At 40.2% G+C, this 18,484-nt stretch overlaps 1 protein-coding gene across 4 annotated transcripts in view; it reads left to right on the top strand.

The window, feature by feature from the left end:
* plch1 (phospholipase C, eta 1) overlaps nt 1-18,484 on the top strand; it is a 66,930-nt gene that overhangs the window by 36,274 nt on the left and 12,172 nt on the right. For all 4 annotated transcript variants that reach the window (XM_089013886.1, XM_089013887.1, XM_089013885.1 and 1 more), the window contains 12 exons: nt 1,768-1,971; nt 3,929-4,049; nt 7,611-7,782; nt 11,233-11,340; nt 13,003-13,161; nt 13,642-13,704; nt 14,490-14,581; nt 15,080-15,177; nt 15,276-15,455; nt 16,013-16,120; nt 17,600-17,724; nt 17,877-17,961. In XM_089013886.1, the coding sequence (XP_088870012.1) occupies nt 1,768-1,971; nt 3,929-4,049; nt 7,611-7,782; nt 11,233-11,340; nt 13,003-13,161; nt 13,642-13,704; nt 14,490-14,581; nt 15,080-15,177; nt 15,276-15,455; nt 16,013-16,120; nt 17,600-17,724; nt 17,877-17,961 (1,515 nt within the window). The remainder of the gene's footprint in view (nt 1-1,767; nt 1,972-3,928; nt 4,050-7,610; nt 7,783-11,232; nt 11,341-13,002; nt 13,162-13,641; nt 13,705-14,489; nt 14,582-15,079; nt 15,178-15,275; nt 15,456-16,012; nt 16,121-17,599; nt 17,725-17,876; nt 17,962-18,484) is intronic.

The raw sequence follows: 18,484 nt of genomic DNA, 5'->3' as shown, positions 1-18,484 counted from the left end.
CTTGTGAAAGGGAAAAAACATTGCCAGAGGTCTGACCAGCGCTTTATCGCCACCCGCGCAAGAAAAACCAAAACCCAAACAAATTCAGGAATGGTACTCCATGTCGCACTTTTCAATTCCCGAATAAAATCCGGGCGTGACGGCGAATGTGTTAACCTGTTATGCATGTTTTTGAAATGTAAGGGGAAACCGGAGTACCCGGAGAAAACCCACTCAAACCAATCCAGTCAAGCAGACCTTTTGTTAACGTTCACTTTCAGTTGTTTCATATCGCCGTTTTTTCCAAAACGTATGCCCAAGATTAATGAATTATTTTGCGAGCATTCGTTTCCTCTCAGTCCCAGCTGAAAACTGGATTTAAGGCAGGCGACCGAGCGAGGAGGCGTGAGAAAAATTGGGAAGTGAGTGTGAGGCTGACGAAAGGAGGTGTAGGAGCGAGACTAATGTCATTGTTGCCGTCGTGGGAGGATCACGCCATGGCGCTGGCTTAAAGCCTGCGGGCCTTCAACATGCTCCTTTGTGACAGAAATAACCTTTTTTTTTTTTCAAGTAGACGGCAATTTTTTTTCAAGAATTTGATAGAAGCGTGACAAGATGGATGTCTACTTGTATAACTGCATTTTCACAGCAAGACCCATCCACACCACAACACGAGGGCCACATTTGGTTGCCCACATAACGGCCCTACAACAATGTTTTTTTTTTTGTAGATGCTGTATTTTTCATAGTCTGAAAAAATAACGTATTTTAAAGCATTAATGTAATATTGGGAAATAGGATATTGGTGTGATAATTATATTTTTAAATGACCAAAATAGTAATAATAATAATAATAATAATCTTCAAGCCTTAATAGGATGAAAAAAAATGATTTTATATAACATATATGAGAATAAAAAAAAAATAATCGTCTAAGGGGAAAAAAAATGTACATATTGTAACAAAAATTAACTCAAAATTTTATGAGAATAATGTCATCTTGTTGTTGAAACAGCATTAAATATTACAGACATTATTTTTTCAAGATACAGGTAGTTTCGACATGAGAAAAAAAAGACTACTACTAATAATAACAATAATAATAATAAGTTATTATTATTATTATTATTAGTAGTAGTAGTATTATTATTATTATCAGAATATCAATAATAGTTAAAATCATAAGAAGATGATGATGATTATTATTATTGACATTATGATAATAATACTTCTAATTATTATTATTTTATTATTATTATTATTATTATTGTTATTATTATTATTATTTTTTCTGTTCTTTTTCTAATGCCAAAACTACCGGTAGCTTGAAGGAGTCTATTATATAATAATAATAATAATAATAATAATAATAATAATAATAATAATAATAACATTATTATTCTTGTTGTTGTTGTTCATTCAAAGAGAATTCAAAGAAACATTTTACAACAAAATTCAAAATTGTTGCAGGAAATGGCTTAAGTCATAACACCTTTAAAAATATATAGCATATATTATGCTCGAAACAAAACTTAAGCTGTTTATCTGTAATAAAATTAAACGGAAAACTCTCAAAACAAGAATAGAATTGATTATTTGAAAAGATGATGACAAGCATGTTGCCGTCAAAGCTCGTTTATTCAAATTACAGTACAGTATTTCCTCTTTCAAAGTAAAATATACTTCAAGATGTTCCTAATATGACAGTTTAACCGGTCAGTATTTCTTCAATGACCAACACTTGGTAATGTCAATCCATATTTGACTTGTTCTTTGTGTCCTTCCAAGGATTTACAAGCTTCATGCGCAGTCCAACATGCGATATTTTCAACCCGCTGCACCACGACGTCAACCAGGACATGGATCAACCTCTGTGCAACTACTACATCGCCTCCTCTCACAACACGTACCTGACCGGAGACCAGCTGCTGTCTCACTCTAAGACGGACATGTACGCCTGGGTTCTCCAGTCCGGCTGTCGCTGTGTCGAAGGTCAGCGGACGTTCGTTTGTGATGTCTACAGAAACAGAGCATGCCAACGTGCCTTCGTTAACTCATTCACTGCCCGATGATATGCAAATATGTGTCCACTGCAGTGCCAGGGTTTTTGTCATTTTCATTCAAATTGCGGGACTCGGAGAATATTGGGTTTTAGGACTACATAAACATTCAATGCAGACTCTCTCCTTTCATCAGGAAAAAAAGTGTTAATTCCGAAGTACAGTAAAGTCTCGTTATATCGATATCGGATATATCGATAGTCCCGGTTATATCGATACTATTTCTATGTACGCACGGAGAAAATTACATGCAAACAGGGTCGGATATATCGATAGTCCCGGTTATATCGATATTTTTTCGGACTCCCTTGAATATCGATATAACGAGACTTTACTGTAATATGGGTCTGGAGTTATCTGAACTTGAAATGGGGGCCGATGTACAAAATACAAGACAATACATACATAATGATTTACTTAGCAGTTTAACAATAGCTGAAGCTAAAGCGATAGCATGGACAAAAGGCAAATGCCAGAGGTCTGACCAGCACTTTATTGGCACCGTCACCATAAGAAAAACTAAAACCCTAATAAATTCGGGAATGTCGCTCCACGTCATGCTTTTCAATTCCAGATAAAATTCAGGAATGGCAACAACCAATCACTTTATTGTTCTCTAATGGCAATAACCAATCACTTTATTGACCATATGTTGGGCTAGTTCCGTTGATTTAGTCCGCATCCAGTGCTTATAAAGTGCATTCCACATGTTTATACAACAATAAGAAAAAGAAAACCTGTATTTGTCTCACATTGGAGAAACTCCGATTGACAGCAGCTAAGTTATGAAAGAGAGAAAGTAGAAGGAAAAAAAAAGGATAACAGCTGCTGTAAATGCAGTCACTCCTTCGTGGCCGTTTTGAAGCCATAAAAACGTCATTGATTGATGAAGTTTGTTGGAGAAAAAAAAAAAAAAATCAACCACGCTGGGGAATATATACCGTATTTTCCAGTATATAATGTGTACTGGAGTATAAGGCGCACCCCCACTGAACACCAAACTTTTTCCAGGTAAAAGGTACACGGGACTATAATATAAACAAAACAAAACACAACAAAAGTGAAATGGTGAGAAAATGGAAAGAAAACAGTGAAATTTGGACTTTAAACTTTGATAGTTCGAAGGCCGAGTGTAGACTGCAAGGTTAAAATATCCCATCAATCAGGCTCCACAAATAACCCACACAAGGCATCATTACAATTTGAAAATAACATACAAGCAAGGGAACCAGCTATTCATGAAGTTTCTAATGTGTCTGCCTGCATCTGTTGCAATATCACAACTTCTAAGATGTACAACCCAGAGCTCCTTGAGACACTATGCAAAAAGCTATCCATTTCATCAATCCATAGACCATCACAAAGGTAAAACAACTTTATTATTCAGTACTGTTTATTTCTTTAATTACAATACCATAGCACATTTATTATACATACTATAAGGTGTGTAGTTCTAAGGTTTATTTAGTTGAAAAGTATGTTTTATGGGGATCTGGGAATGGATTATTCTCATTTTAATGGTTTCCTGTGGAAAATTAATGTTTGGAATACACACTTTTCACCTTACACACACTTTCTGGGAACCAATTAAGTTCGTAAGCCAAGGTATCACTATACTTCATTCCGCATGTTTGTTCCTTACTGAATAACTTCTCTTTCTGGTGAGATTAAAGTTTTCCGTGTTAAATTACAGTCATTTAGAAAATCCAAACTCAAGTGTGTCCAAGTAGTGATAATGTCTCTTCAAGGGTCAAGCACCACTTCACCTTCATGATGAGCAATGAGAAGTGGCATTAAGAGGACAAGAGGCCTTCTTTTCACAAGGGGAATGACACACAAGATGTCTTTTACCTTCTATCTCCCTCTCTCTCTCTCTTTCTCTCTCACAGTGGACTGTTGGGACGGTCCAGATGGCGAGCCGATGGTCCAGCACGGTTACACACTGACTTCCAAAATCACCTTCAAGTCAGTCATCGAGACTATCAACAAATACGCCTTCATCAATAACCAGTGAGCTTGCCGATGCCGTGGCGAAAATTCTACATGCAAACAGTTGACTTGATAAAAACAATATTGTCATCGATTTGAAAGTGGAATTTGCTCATACAAGCAAGGGAACCAGCTATTAATGACGTTTCTAGTGTGTCTGCCCGAATCTGTTGCTGTTGCAATATCACAACTTCTAAGATGTACAACCCAGGGCTCCTTGAGACACTTTATGCAAAAAGCTACCCATTCCATCACGCCATCGACGACCACAAAGGTAAATAAAACGACTTTATTATACCGTACAGTTTATTTCTTTAATTATAATACAATAACACATTTATTATACATAAAATACGGTATATTGTGTGTAGTTATAAGGCATAATTATTAGAAAATTATGTTTAATTGGGACTTGGGAACGGATTCTTCTCATTTTAATGGTTTCCTATGGGAAATTAATGTTTGGAATACACACTTTTCACCTTACACACACACTTTCTGGGAACCTATTAAGTTCGTACGCCAAGGTATCACTGTATATGCAAATTTAAGTGATACATTCGTAAAACATACTCTTCTTGATTTGAATACCACACCCCTGGAAGTCCCAAGCACCAACATCCATAAAACAACAGAATGTAGACATTTTAATAGTTTGTCCTTTCCATGAACTGATAGATTTGTAACCCGGCTAATGACCTCTTCCTGTGAAGGAGTTTACCAAATCCTAAATTAGTACAAGGACAGACCTCAGATTGACCCTAGATTTTCTGTGCTTCCATTGTGGGCCTTGTGTTCGGCAGCATGAAACTTTTAAATATGATAACTTCTTTCCTGTCTATCCTTTATCTAAAACGACACCAGGATTGTTGGCCATCATAAGCATCTAAGCGTACCATCTGCTCACCAGTATTTCCTCATAATTCCCACGGGAGTAACCGTTTGTCTCCGTAGTGTCCAATGCCACTTCAACAAAGTGATCCAGACTCTTTCCTCGACCGTGTGAAGCCAGTGGCTCTGGATATAAAGCTGTTTATTTCCTTTCAAGGCAGCGAGGCAACGGATTCAAGCGGTGTAATTAACTCTGAAGTGGAGTTTCAATTTGGCAGCAGCTTGTTGGAGCAAAAAATAGACTCGCGTTGACTTTGCGCGGCCGTTTAGCTGTTGTTTGAGTTCAATTGTCAGCTTGTTTCATGTGCTCGGCGGCTTTACGTTATACTGCTTGTCCAATTCATTGATGTAAATGTTTGTTTTGCTTGTAGCTTGTGACATGTGAGGTTGAGCCTATCAAAAAGGGGAAGAAGTAGCGCAGTGTCTCACAGTGGAGAAATCAAAGTCAAAGTCAGCTTTATTGTCAAATATGCTAATATGCATGACATACAGCACAGATGAAATTACTGTCCTCTCGGACCCAGCATGTACATTTCACAGCAGCAAAGTTACGCAAGGAAGAGGAAAGGAAAGGAAGAAGTAGAAAAACAAAATGCAGGACTCGCCATCTTGAAGTCAAAATAATAAGACAACGCAAAGACTCAGTCATTCAATCCTAAGCGCTTTCTGCAAACTCTTTGTCGTATGAAGCAGTTCTAGATGAAAGAGGAGAGGAGCAAAGCGTCCTTTTCACCAGTGGATCAGGGACGTCATGGTGTAATGTGCACGTCTACTACAAGCTAAATGATAAAAGCAAACACGAAGCTGTAGCATACATTGACGAAAATAAATTGTCTCTCATCTCCTGTCCCACGTACTTTAAATCCGCTTCAATTCCAAGCCGCGACAGTTCCACATCCGCGCTCTGCGCTGACGCTCCTTTCTTCCCTCCCAATCAAAAACAGTGCTGGCATATTCGTGCTGCGGAAAACACGCAACCACGTACCTCCTTTATGAATGCTGTAGCCAAAAATGCTGAGAAAGCTACCGAATCGGGCGCCATCTTGGACTTCCTGTTTTTAGGTTAACAAGCACGCTCGCAGAATGAATGAAAAGCATAATTCAAAGCACCGTTTTGCTGAGATTGAACATGTTTTAAACATGCTGAATTTTCCATATACAGGTAATATCCGACTTACGACCACCCGTACTTACGACCACAACCTCTAGACCCTATTTTTAAATTTTTAATTCTAAGCCTGGCATCGCAACGTGCTGACAGGCCGGAAACACGTACGACAATTTTGGCCAGCCAGCCAGCTAGCATCTCACACTCACACAGCAATCGACCGTGTGATGCCACCAGAGGGGGCAGTTTGCCAGTCATTTAGCCTCCGAGTCTCTATTCAACATGTTGAATGTATTTGGTCTTACGACCATTTTGGTCGTAAGTCGGATGTTACCTGTATATAAATGTCAGAGATGTTCGATTGGACACTGTGGACAAAGACTCGAACCCAGAAAGATTGTCTTTACTGCCGGCAGGAGACGCAGCCATTCATGACAGACGCCTGAATTCTGCAGCCCTCTGCCAAGCTATTTATTGAGAGTATATGCAAATTAAAGTGATACATGAGCAAAACATTGTTTTGTTGATTAGAATACCACGCCCCTGGGCGTTCTAAGCGCGAACAGCTGTAAGCAATAAAACATTGTCTCTTGCATGAACTGATAAATTTGTAACCTGGCTAATGAGCTCTTCCTGTGAAGGAGTTTCAGGTCGTAAATTGCTTCGGTGATAAAGGAGTTTCCCAAGTCCTAAATTCTTTCCAAGGCCAGATCTCCTAGATGAATCCTAACAAGGGCGCGGAAAATCCTACTGGACCCTCCGCACCCTGCCCACCACCTTTTCCAGCTACTCCCCTCAGGCAGGCGCGACCGATCCATGCGCACCAAATCCAGCAGACATTTAAACAGCTTCTTCCCCCAAGCCATTAACTCTTTGAACTCTTCAACAGTAGCCAAAATGGAACTGTATAGTGCCACTTAGCAGTTTTTTTTGATGACGATACTAGTGCAGCGTGTTCTACCGGAAACAAATTCCTTGTATGTTCTACATACTTGGCAATAAAGATGATTCTGATTCTGATTCTGAGATGACAGTTTAACTTGCTGTGTCTGTTGACCGGGTTGTCTGTGCTTCAATTGTATATTGAGTCACAAGTGTTGACTAAGCATATAACAGCATGAAACTTTTAAATATGAATATAAAAACTTCTTATTCTGTCTAATCTCTATCAATAAATCACGCTCAGCTGACACAATCTCAGCTCGTCACTATAAACGAAATGAAATAACTTTCAGTTGGCCCTTTTTGTCACAAGCACACCACCTGTTTGTGTGTTTTTTTTTTCAAAATGTGGGTGAGTGAAGAGGTGAAAGCTGGCTTGCTTCTCCCCCAAGGCGAAGCTGTCACTCTGACAAAGCTGACATTTCTGCTCCCGTACGACCAAAAGTCACTTTTCGGGATGAAAACACAGGCTCACAGATAACCTTTCGAACACACGCCGGACGTTGAGGTGAATAGTTGTCACCACAGATTACTGCCGGCAGGAGACGTAGCCATTCATGACAGACGCCTGACGAGACGGTTTCTTTCGTTGCTCACCGTCACTCTACGTTGACATAACGCGCATGTGTGGTGTGTGGCAGGTTCCCGGTGCTTCTTTCTATTGAGAATCACTGCAGCATTCAGCAGCAAAAGAAGATTGCCCAGTATCTCAGAGAAGTGTTTGCCGACAAGCTGGACGTCGGGCACGTGCTCAGCAGAGAATCCAAGACGTTACCGAGCCCTCAGAGCCTGCACGGCAAGATTCTCATTAAGGTAAGTTAGAACCAACCAAATACATTTCAGCATTTTTTGGGAAGTGTTTAACCAGAGACTAGACCTAAATTTCCCCATTTTGGGACTATTAAAGGCTTTATGATTCTGATTCTGATCCAAGTGAAAATCTATGATGATTTCATTGGCTTGAATTGGCGTGTTTACGGCTTCACTTTTAAAGGACAACCGACGCCTCCGGACAAGTTGTGTCCATAATTTGTAAAATCACTTCAAATGACTTCTACTGAGCGTATTTTACAAAGATTCTACCGCATGTAGCTATATTTTACGTTTTAAGACTTGCGCTGAATATTCAGCAAGTCTTGTTTTCGAGTTGGTGACGATTCCTGACGTGACATCACATCAGGAACGCCCCTGACCGAGAAAGCGACACACAATGCATTTTGGGTACTTTGTTCGGTCTGAAAACTTGGTCTTGATCCGTGTTTATGGCGAAATTAGAAGGGAAATACATAAATAACGCGATGGTGTATCGTTGTGATGACTATTTGATTCTAGTTGACACAAATTCCCAGCAGACAAATCAGCCCATTTCCAATGGAGCTTGGGCGCCATCGTGTGCATTTTCTGGGACGCTACATTGAAGTCCTGATGGCTCGAATTGATCCAGAAGACTTCTTTAATCGATTGCAAACATTTATGTTTTCCTCTTCAGAACTATTTGAATCATATTCATAACTGGATGAGTAACAAGAAAGCATATTATCTGAATCTGAAGCCGTTGTTTTCATTCTCCAGCAAGGCAAGACGTCTTGGGGTGACACCACGAATAAGGGGGCGGGACTTTCTGAAACTCGGCATTTCCAGGGTCATTTTGAAGTAGTTTTGGGACACTTTGAGTCATTTTTATTGGTGTTTTGCATTTGACTAAAAATATCAGCCTGCGTGTTTTGGGTATTTTAGATGCTATAAAACTTTTTTCTGAGGTCAGTTAGGAAACAAAAAAATGGTGTCGGTTGTCCTTTAAACACTCTCATGGTTTCTCCAAATTCATAACGGCTCCAGAGAGGAAACCGTAACTACAATGTGGCCCGCGGAAAAAAAAAAATTGCCCCTTTCATGCAGAAAATCCGCTAATACAAAACATTAAAATGACCCCACCCCCCACAACACACACCCGCCGTTTGAAAAATCAAGGCTATCAAAAAAGTACTGAGCAATTGATTCTAAACCAGTGGATGAAATCCAATATTTCTCCAACTAGCATTGTCAGAGCAATCGTTAAACCTTGGAGGATTATCTCCATTTCTTGTGTTATGGAAAGTAACATTGATTTTAGACGCGATGTAAAGCGGTGCAGGCTTATGTATCCGTGTTTAACAGCACAAGGGGCTGCTTTTTATGCTGCTGGACACAAAGACGGGAAGAAGGCTTTTCGAGGATGTTTGGTATTATGGGTGCACTCTATGGTCTGACGTAAAAGCACGTAGATCCCCACCAAAAAAGTTTAAAAAATCCTTATTGATTTTCTCACAAAGCCTTTTTATTCCTTTTTCAAATCCTTCAAGGGTATGGGCACATTAACTCACTCACTGCCTTTCACAAATTTATTCGGGAATTGAAAATATAACGTAGAGCGCCATTCCCGAAATTTGCGTTTTTTTTTTCTTGTTTGGGTGCATATAAAGTGCTGGTCATGGCCTCTTTCAATGTTTATCCTTTCCACAAGGGGGCATTATTTCCCTTTTCTCCATGTTTGCGCTTTGTTACAACTTTAGCTGTTGTTAAAGCCCTATGTAAACCAATATGTATGTATTGTATTGTATTGTATTGTATTGTATTGTATTGTATTTGGGACAGCTACCCTCATTTCAAACTCATATAACTCCAGACTCATATCATCTGGACCAAGAAACAAGATCTTCAGCTACTTCAAGTGTCACAGATGAAGACGCATGCAAAATGGAAGCCTGATTTGTGACTAAGCTAGCTAGCTGGCTCTCTAGCTGGTTATCTAGCTGGCTATCTGGCTGACTGGCTGGCTATCTAGATAGCTAGCTAGCTATTAGCTATCTATTAGCTATATAGCTAGCTATTAGCTATCTATTAGCTATATAGCTAGCTAGCTATTAACTATGTGTCTTTCTGTTGTCATATTAGTTATTTAGTTTTTTTTTACTTTGTTACTACTTTGTTACTAGGAATTAACTTTTTTTCTGATGAAAGAAGCGAGTCTGGGGTTTCTAAGGCTGTATTGAATATTTATGTAGTCCGAAAACTCAATATTCTGTGGGTCCTGGAATTTGAGTGACAATGACAAAAACCCTGGCACTCGAGTGGACACATTTTTGCACATTTCTGGCAGTGAATGAGTTCATAAAAAAGGGAAAAAAGGCAAATATGGAGTAGACGAGTAGTGGTAAAATGGATTCTTTAAATGTGGGGGCTGCAATGTCAACCATGACACTACACATCGCTGAAAGTTGGCTATTGATTTTTTTTTTTTTTTTCCTTTCACGGGAAAGCTCAGAAAATCTACCTACTCCCACTCTAATGTGCTCCAGCTCGACCGGATGATCCTCTCCTGGGGAGTGTTTTTCCGAGAGTCTGCAGCAGATTGTGCATTTGCGTACGCGTGTGGGAATGAATGTTCCAATATTGGCAAAAGAACCATATGAGTCATTTAAAGAAGTAAACCTCCTTTTTTAATTGCAGGACCCACAGAATATTGAGTTTTAGGACTACATAAATATTCGATGCAGCATAAGAAACTTTAGACCAGGGGTGTCAAACATACGGCCCGCGGGCCGGTACCGGCCCCCAAGGAGGTTTGATCAGGCCCGCAGAATAATTTAAAAGTGGAAAAAATGTGCAAACGACACGGAGTTCATATTTTAATGAGTTTCAATTCAAGGATTGTCCACTAGGAGCAGAGTTGTGCTGTTTCAACGTGGAAGAAAACAGCTGTGTTTTTTTTTTCAACCGCTGTGTTTTTTCTAACCGCGGTTTCAACACCCATATTAGCCAAAATTTAGCGAAAAATAGGACTGTAGCAATTCAACAAGTTTGACGAATTGCTGGCGGGTCTGATGAAACCCTATGGGGAAATTAATTTTTGGGATACACACTTTTCGCCTTACACACTCTGTCTGGGAACCAATTAAGTTTGTAAGCCAAGGTATCAGTGTAAATGTATTAATATATTTTACATGACTACATTTTTTTGACCATTATGCAATCACTGATTATTTTACGCCTCGCAAATTAGTATTGCATATATTTTGGTGAATACATTCAGGAATGGCAGTAAATGAGTTAAGCATACGTTTTTTTTGTTTTTTTTGTTTTGTTTTGTAGTTAACCCAATTCTGGGCCTTCTGTACTTTGGTTGTTGAGGATAGCACAAAATAATGTGCCGAAATCAATCCTATATTTAACATATACTATTTACAGTGTGATGACTGTTTTTCGCTTTTTCACACCGTGCAGGGCAAGCGTCTCCCTGCATATCTGTCCGCGGATGCCGAGGAAGGCGAGGTGTCGGACGACGACAGTGCAGACGAAATCGAGGACGACTTCAAGCTCAAGAGCAGCAATGTGAGACACGGCAGACCATTAAAATGTTCATATTTCACCACACTACTCATCTGCTTGTTGGATTGGATTCCCATTTATTTGTCTCGCAGTGGAGAAATCAACATTTCACAGCAGCAAAGTAATGAAAGGAAGAGGAAAGGCAAGGAAGAAGTAGAAAAACAAAATACAGGAGCTGCTGTAACTCTCGGGCGTCATCTTGAAGTCAAAAACAAAAAACAAAAACAAAATTTATATGACAATACAAAGACATTCAATCTTAAGCACTTTCTGCACCCTCTTTGTTGCATGAAGCAGTTCTAGATGAAAGAGGAGAGGATCAAAGCGTCCTTTTCACCAGTGGATCAGGGATGTCAGGGTGAAATGTGCACGTCTGCTACAGGTTGAAGGTTGAATAATAATAATAATAATAATAATACATTTAATTTCTAAGCGCCTTTCAAAACTCTCAAGGACAATTTACAGTCACTTACAATCCCTTTTTTTTTTTTTTTGTGCGGGTGAGCAGAGGCAGCCATTCGCGCCAGCGTTGACTCTACCCGAAAGTAACACAGCAGCAAAGTTATGAAAGGAAGAGGAAAGGAAACACAAAGCTGTAGCATCCATTGATGAAAAGAAATTGTCTCACATCTCCTGACGCATGTAAATCCGCTTCAATTCCAAGCTGCGACAGCATTCGAGCACCATCTTGGACTTTTTTTTTTTTGGGGGGGGGGGGGGGTGATAATCCTTTCTCTCCAATCTCTCCATATTTTTTTTTCTCTCCATATTTTTTTTTTCTCTCCATATTTTTCTCTCTTAATGATTGGCTGTGTTTTCCTTATTAATATGACAGTGCTCCAAAAATTGTCACATGATTCTCCTGTGTGACTATGTTCTTTGAATCAGCCTCGTGTTTAAAAAAAAGGGGCTATTGACATTGATCTTTGTATTTTTTCATTTTTAATATATAGAGCTCATTAAAACTGCAACTAGAAAAGCATCTTTAGCTGAGTACTCTAGTAGCTGAGTAAATTTAAAAGCAGCAGCCTGCTATGCGTGATAATTGCTTCCTTCCTGAGCAACAAAACTATTTGAAATTGCTTCCCAGTGCACCAAGCGGCGTTATGGATTTGGATGATGCCGATAAATTGTGCGGGGGTGCCTATAGGAGAGCGTTTTTCGGGTGGTTGAGACAGAAGCAAATGCTATAAACCAAGGATGTCAAAGTCATTTTTTGCCGCGGGCCACATTGTAGTTATGGTTTCCTCTCGAGGGCCGTTATGAATTTGGGGAACCCATTAGAATGTTTAAATCCCTTCAAATATTACATATGGAGCACACAGCAAATTAATGAATAACTCGTTTTCGAATGTGAAGTCAAGAATAATGACTTTTATTGTGGTTGACATCCAAAAATATGAAATTTTGGCTCAGATTTTAGCAATCATCATGGAATTTAACAAGTTTGATTTGCTTTCGCGGGCCGAAAAAAATGATGTGGCCGGCCGGATTTGGCCCGCGGGCCTTGACTTTGACACCTGTGCTATAAACAAATCATAATGAACATTGCGTCAAAGTGAACAACTCTTCTTGTTATTTTGTTCCAACCAAAATCGAGTGGTGTGTTGAAACAAAAGTGGCCCAACAGAAGGCTCAGATATCCCCGTCTCGTTTTCCTTGCAGGGGAATGGTCACCATCACCAAGTGGAGTCTCACATCAGGCAGAAGCTGGATTCACTCCTGAAGGAGTCTCGTATCGGCGACAAGGAAGACACAGACAGTTTCAGCATTAGAGCTCTGCTGAGGGCCACGCACCAGGGCCTTCAGAAGAATCTCCGTCAGGTATTGAGAGGAACGGTTATCTCTGCGATTGAGGAGAGGAGGATGCCCCCCCCCCCACACACACACACATATACACACACGGCCATTGCATATGTGGTGTGTCATGTAACCCATCAAAATGACTCCGAAGTGAAATTTACAAGTCTGAAATGGATTGCTTAATATTTCAAAAGCCCACTTTTGCCTCTTGCGCTATTTTTAGAGGCTAGTGTTTCCCGAATGCTACTTGAAGATAAGAGCGGGTTGTTTTCTACCTTTTTTTTTTTTTTACAAACAGCCTTACAATTTCATTCTCACCTCTTTCTTTCCTGCAAGTGGATCCATCTATTCAATAAAATTTCACACGACCCCAATTCAATAGCAAGGTCAAAGGTTACGGTCATGCAAACCAAATTATTTTATCATCCTTTTTCATTGGTTCATTTCTAATCTTGGTGGGTATGTTGTAGTTATATTGTTGCTCCCCGTTGTGTGTTGCAGAGCTCCAAAGGGGTTTTGAAGAAATCTCAGAGCCGATCCTTCATCACTACAATCAAACAGAAGGTGGGCACCTTTGGATTGGATTGGATTTGCCTTTATTAGTCTCACAGTGGAGAAATTTACATTTCACAGCAGCAAAGTGATGAAAGCTTCTTCACTTAAAGCTGCTCGAGCCATGTGAAGGAAGGAATTGCCCATTTTTTAATTGACGTCAAGATCCATGAATCAAGAGCCACTAATATCATCATATATGTGTTTTTTTTTAATCCACTTATTAACTAATTCAATGCCAAACATGTCCAAAAATGTGTCTACTCCACTGCCAGGGCTTTTGTCATTGTCACTCGAATTCCAAGACCCACAGAATATTGAGTTTTAGGACTACATAAACATTCAAAGCACTGCAAGAAACCTTAGACTCTATTCTTTCATAAGAAAAGAAAGCGTTAATTCCTAAATTATATGGGTCTGGAGTTATAAGAGATTGAAATAAGGGCAGGTGTCCATAATTCAATGCAGTACATACCTATTGTTTTATATCGCGCTTTAACAACGTCTGAAGCTGGAGCAAAGCGTTAACGTGGAAAAAAGGGAAATGCTGCCCCCTTGTGGAAGGGAAAAAAAACATTGCCAGAGGTCTGGCCAACGCTTTATTGGCATCGAAGCAAGAAAAAAACAAAACCCGAACTAATTTGGGATTGGCGCTCTACGTCATTTTTTCAATTTTCAAATACATTTGTGAAACACTTATATAATATACCCTCTGTGACACACCTGCGAAGCATGCCCAATTGAAATATATCAGCCTAATGTATCATTGGTCATTTGTTTTTGTGGGGTCCGTCCAGAGGCACTCCAAATCACGGCTGACCTGCCAAAGCGGCGAGGCGGACGACGACCAGGAGACGTCCACACGGGAAGCCGGAGTACAGTTTAACAGGTAAGTTTAGAGAAACACTCTGTGTGCAAGGTTTCCAATGTGTGTCAGTTGTGTTAATGAAGTCCACTGCACCAAAATGTATACATTACTAATTTACGCGGTAGAAACTAATCAGTGATTGCATAATACTCCCCCCCCATAGTCATGTAAAATGTGTAACAAGAAAGCATATTCTCCGAATCTGAAGCCATTGTTTTGATTCTCCAGCAATGAAAGACGTCTTGGCGTGACGTCACGAACAGGGGGCGGGACTTTCTGAAAATGCCCAATTCGCAGCTCAATTTTTTGCAGATTTTGGACACTTTAAGTCATTTTTATTGGTGTTTTGCATTTGAATAAAAATATCATACTGCGTGTTTTGGGTATTTTAGATGCTATAAAACGTTTTTCTGATGTCAGTTAGGAAACAAAAAACTGATATCGGTTGTCCTTTAATTGTCCTACTTATTCAACTATTAGTCGTCCATTTTGTGACTGTCCTCTATCTTTTTGTTGTAGGGGAGGAAGAAAAAGGAAAACAATGAAACTCAGTCGGGATCTGTCCAACTTAGTGGTGTTTACCAATTCTGTGGCCTCGCAGGAATGTCTCGATGAAGGTGCAAAAAAAAAAAGGGCCTGTCATCTCAAATATAGCGGCGTACCAATTTTAAATCCTATTTTTTGGAAACATACCTCATCCGCGTGTTGTCTTCAGGTACTCCGGGAGACGTTTTGTCATTCAGCGAGACCAGAGCCCAGTCGCTGGTCCATCACAGAGCTGAGCACTTCCTGGCTTTCAATCAGAGGCAACTGTCACGGATTTATCCCTCGGCATACCGCATCGACTCGTCCAATTTCAATCCTCAGTTCTACTGGAACGTCGGCTGTCAGCTGGGTAAGCTCGTCTTCTGGCTTTCTGCGCGTCCCTTGACAATGAAATCAATACACCCAGCAACCCTCCCCCCCCTACCGGAAAATGCATTTTTGAGTTAACTGTCACAAAGTTCACCCCAAATTATGATTTTTTTTTTTTTGTATGAGGTTCTTCCAGATGAATCTCAGTCAAGTTAATTCCTGAATTACAATGGTCTAGAGTTCTATGAGTTTGAAATGAGGGCGACTGTCCAAAATGCAATGCAATACATACATATTGGCCTAATATAGCGCTTGAACAACAGCTGAAGCTGAAACAAAGCGCTACCATGGGAAAAAAGGGAAATGCCACCCCCTTGTGGAAGGGGAAAACATTGGCAGAGGCCATGGCCAGCGCTTTATCGGCACCCAAACAAGAAAAAAAAAAAACCTGAAATAATTCGGGAATGCCGCTCTACGTCATATTTTCAAAGGTCAAAAGGTCAAAGTCAAAGTCAGCTTTATTGTCAAATCCCGAATAAATTCGGTAATGGCAGTGAATGAGTTAAGATGTTATGCGTTTCCACATTTACCTTTCAGTTGCGCTCAACTATCAAACGGAAGGCCGAATGATGCAGCTGAACAGGGCCAAGTTCATGGTGAACGGATGCAGCGGATACGTCCTCAAGCCACCGCCAATGTGTAAAGGTACAAACACATTCAATCGCTACCTGTCTGCCAGTGAATGAGTTAAAAAGTTGTTTTATAGACTTGGAACGAATTAAAGGTTTTTACATTGATTATAATGGGACGCGCTGATTCGGCTTTCGAACAAATCCGTTTCCAAACGGGTTTCTGGAATGGATTATGGTCGAAAACCGAGGTATCACGGTAATCGCACACACACGCACACATAGATTCCTGTTTCAATGGTTTTGTGAGGTCTGGATAACTCCAGATAAGGAGTGAGGACCACCGTTGCTGCTAAGTTTAGAGAAGAATTAGTGTTAAATTTGAACACAAAATGTCACCCCATTTCCCACTTCAACTTCTTTAAAAACAAAGCAATAAAAAGTGGACTTGAAACTGAAATAACAGCAGGAGTGAGGTTTCTGAATGGGTACATTCAAAGTCCTCATCCCTGTAGTGAATTTGGTTAAAATATCATTTTACTGTTTGTAGTATGAACTTTTTCCTCTGATTAACCACGCACACACACACACACATAAACACACACGGTGAGTAAAAAGTGTGTGTACCCAAGTGAAATTAAAATACACACCAAAAAAATCATTTTGGGTAAATTTGTGAGGACCTCTGTGAAACAGATGCATATATAGACCCTCTAGAAGCCTGTAAAATGAAAAACTTGTGAGGACCGGCCAAAAGGTCCTCACTTGTCAAAAATGTCCTCACTCTGTACAGTATAAAATGTTAGTGGTCCTCACAAGACTAGTCATACAAACACACACACAAAGGAACGCTACAATGCAGGAAAGTTATGAGGCGGTAAATGCTGTAATCATGAAGCAGCCATCGAAAGCTAACCACCCCTCTGCTTTGTTGTCAAGTGAAGATGAAATGCCGCATTAGCTGCTATTTCCCATTGTAAACTACTCGTTTCATCTCTCAACGCTGTTTAAAACGGGTTGCAGTGATTCCATTATATTTACACATGCCCGGTTGTCTAAAGCAAATGCTGGTGAGCAATGTGTGTGTGTGTGTGTGGGGGGGGGGGGGTGTATGTGTGTGTGTTTGCACTTTTCTGGATTGAAACCCTGGAGGACTAATTTTAGAATCAGAATCATCTTTATTGCCAAGTGTGTAGAACACAAGGAATTTGTTTCCGGTCGAACACGCTGCACTAGTATCATCATCAAAAAATTACAAAGAGGCACTATACAGTTCCATTTGGGCTACTGTTCAAAGAGTTAATGGCTTGGGGTAAGAAGCTGTTTAAATGTCTGCTGGATTTGGTGCGCGTGGATCGGTAGCGCCTACCTGAGTGGAAAAGGTGGTGGGCAGGGTGCGGAGGGTCCAGTAGAATTTTCCGCGCCCTAGTTTGGATTCTTGCAGTGTGCAAGTCCTCGAGAGTGGGTAGGGCGGTGTATCCAGTATCCAGAGTATTTGAATATTATTGAGTGATGGCATTCACATCAAAGCTATTATGTTTCACCTTCCCTACAGGCACTTTCAACCCATTTAGTGATGACCCACTTCCAGCATGTCCCAAGAAGCAGCTCGTTCTTAAAGTCATCAGCGGACAGCATTTACCCAAACCGCCAGATTCCATGCTGGGGGACCGCGGAGAGGTACGGGGGAGGGGTAAAATATTTGAATAGTGTTTGTTTTTGTTGTACTTTTTTTTGGTGTGTGTTTTTACAATGCAGCAAAGAGACAGACAAAAATAAACAGTGAGCGTTGGTTTTATCAGACTGTTTTTTTGTTGTTGTTTTTTTTCCAGATTATTGATCCATTCGTCGAAGTGGAGATCATCGGTCTGCCTATAGACTGCTGCAAGGAGCAAACGCGCGTCATTGATGACAATGGTAAAACTGACAGATGAACTAATGAAGTAAAGGGAAAAGGGGCGGAGTGACGGTGTAACGCTTTATCGGCACCCAAGCAGCAAAAACCAAAACCCGAACATATTCAGGAATGACGCTCCACGTCATATTTTGAATTTGTGTATACATTCGGGGCAGTGAATGAGTTAATTAAAAAAACATCTAAGGCAGGGGTGTCAAAGTCATTTTTTGCCGCGGGCCACATTGTAGTTATGGTTTCCTCTCGAGGGCCGTTATGAATTTGGGGAACCCATTAGAATGTTTAAATCCCTTCAAATATTACATATTGAGCACACAGCAAATTAATGAATAACTCGTTTTCAAATCTAAAGTCAAGAATAATGACTTTTATTGTGGTTGACATCCAAAAATATGAAATTTTGGCTCAGATTTTAGCAATCATCATGGAATTTAACAAGTTTGATTTGCTGTCGCGGGCCGAAAAAAATGATGTGGCGGGCCGGATTTGGCCCGCGGGCCTTGACTTTGACACCTGTGATCTAAG

The sequence above is a fragment of the Hippocampus bargibanti genome, linkage group LG14, assembly GCF_051943395.1.
Source record: "Hippocampus bargibanti isolate YZ-2025 linkage group LG14, ASM5194339v1, whole genome shotgun sequence".
Taxonomy (NCBI): Eukaryota; Metazoa; Chordata; class Actinopteri; order Syngnathiformes; family Syngnathidae; genus Hippocampus; species Hippocampus bargibanti.
Note: the sequence above shows the minus strand (reverse complement) of the source record. Positions and strands in the feature narration are given on the sequence as shown.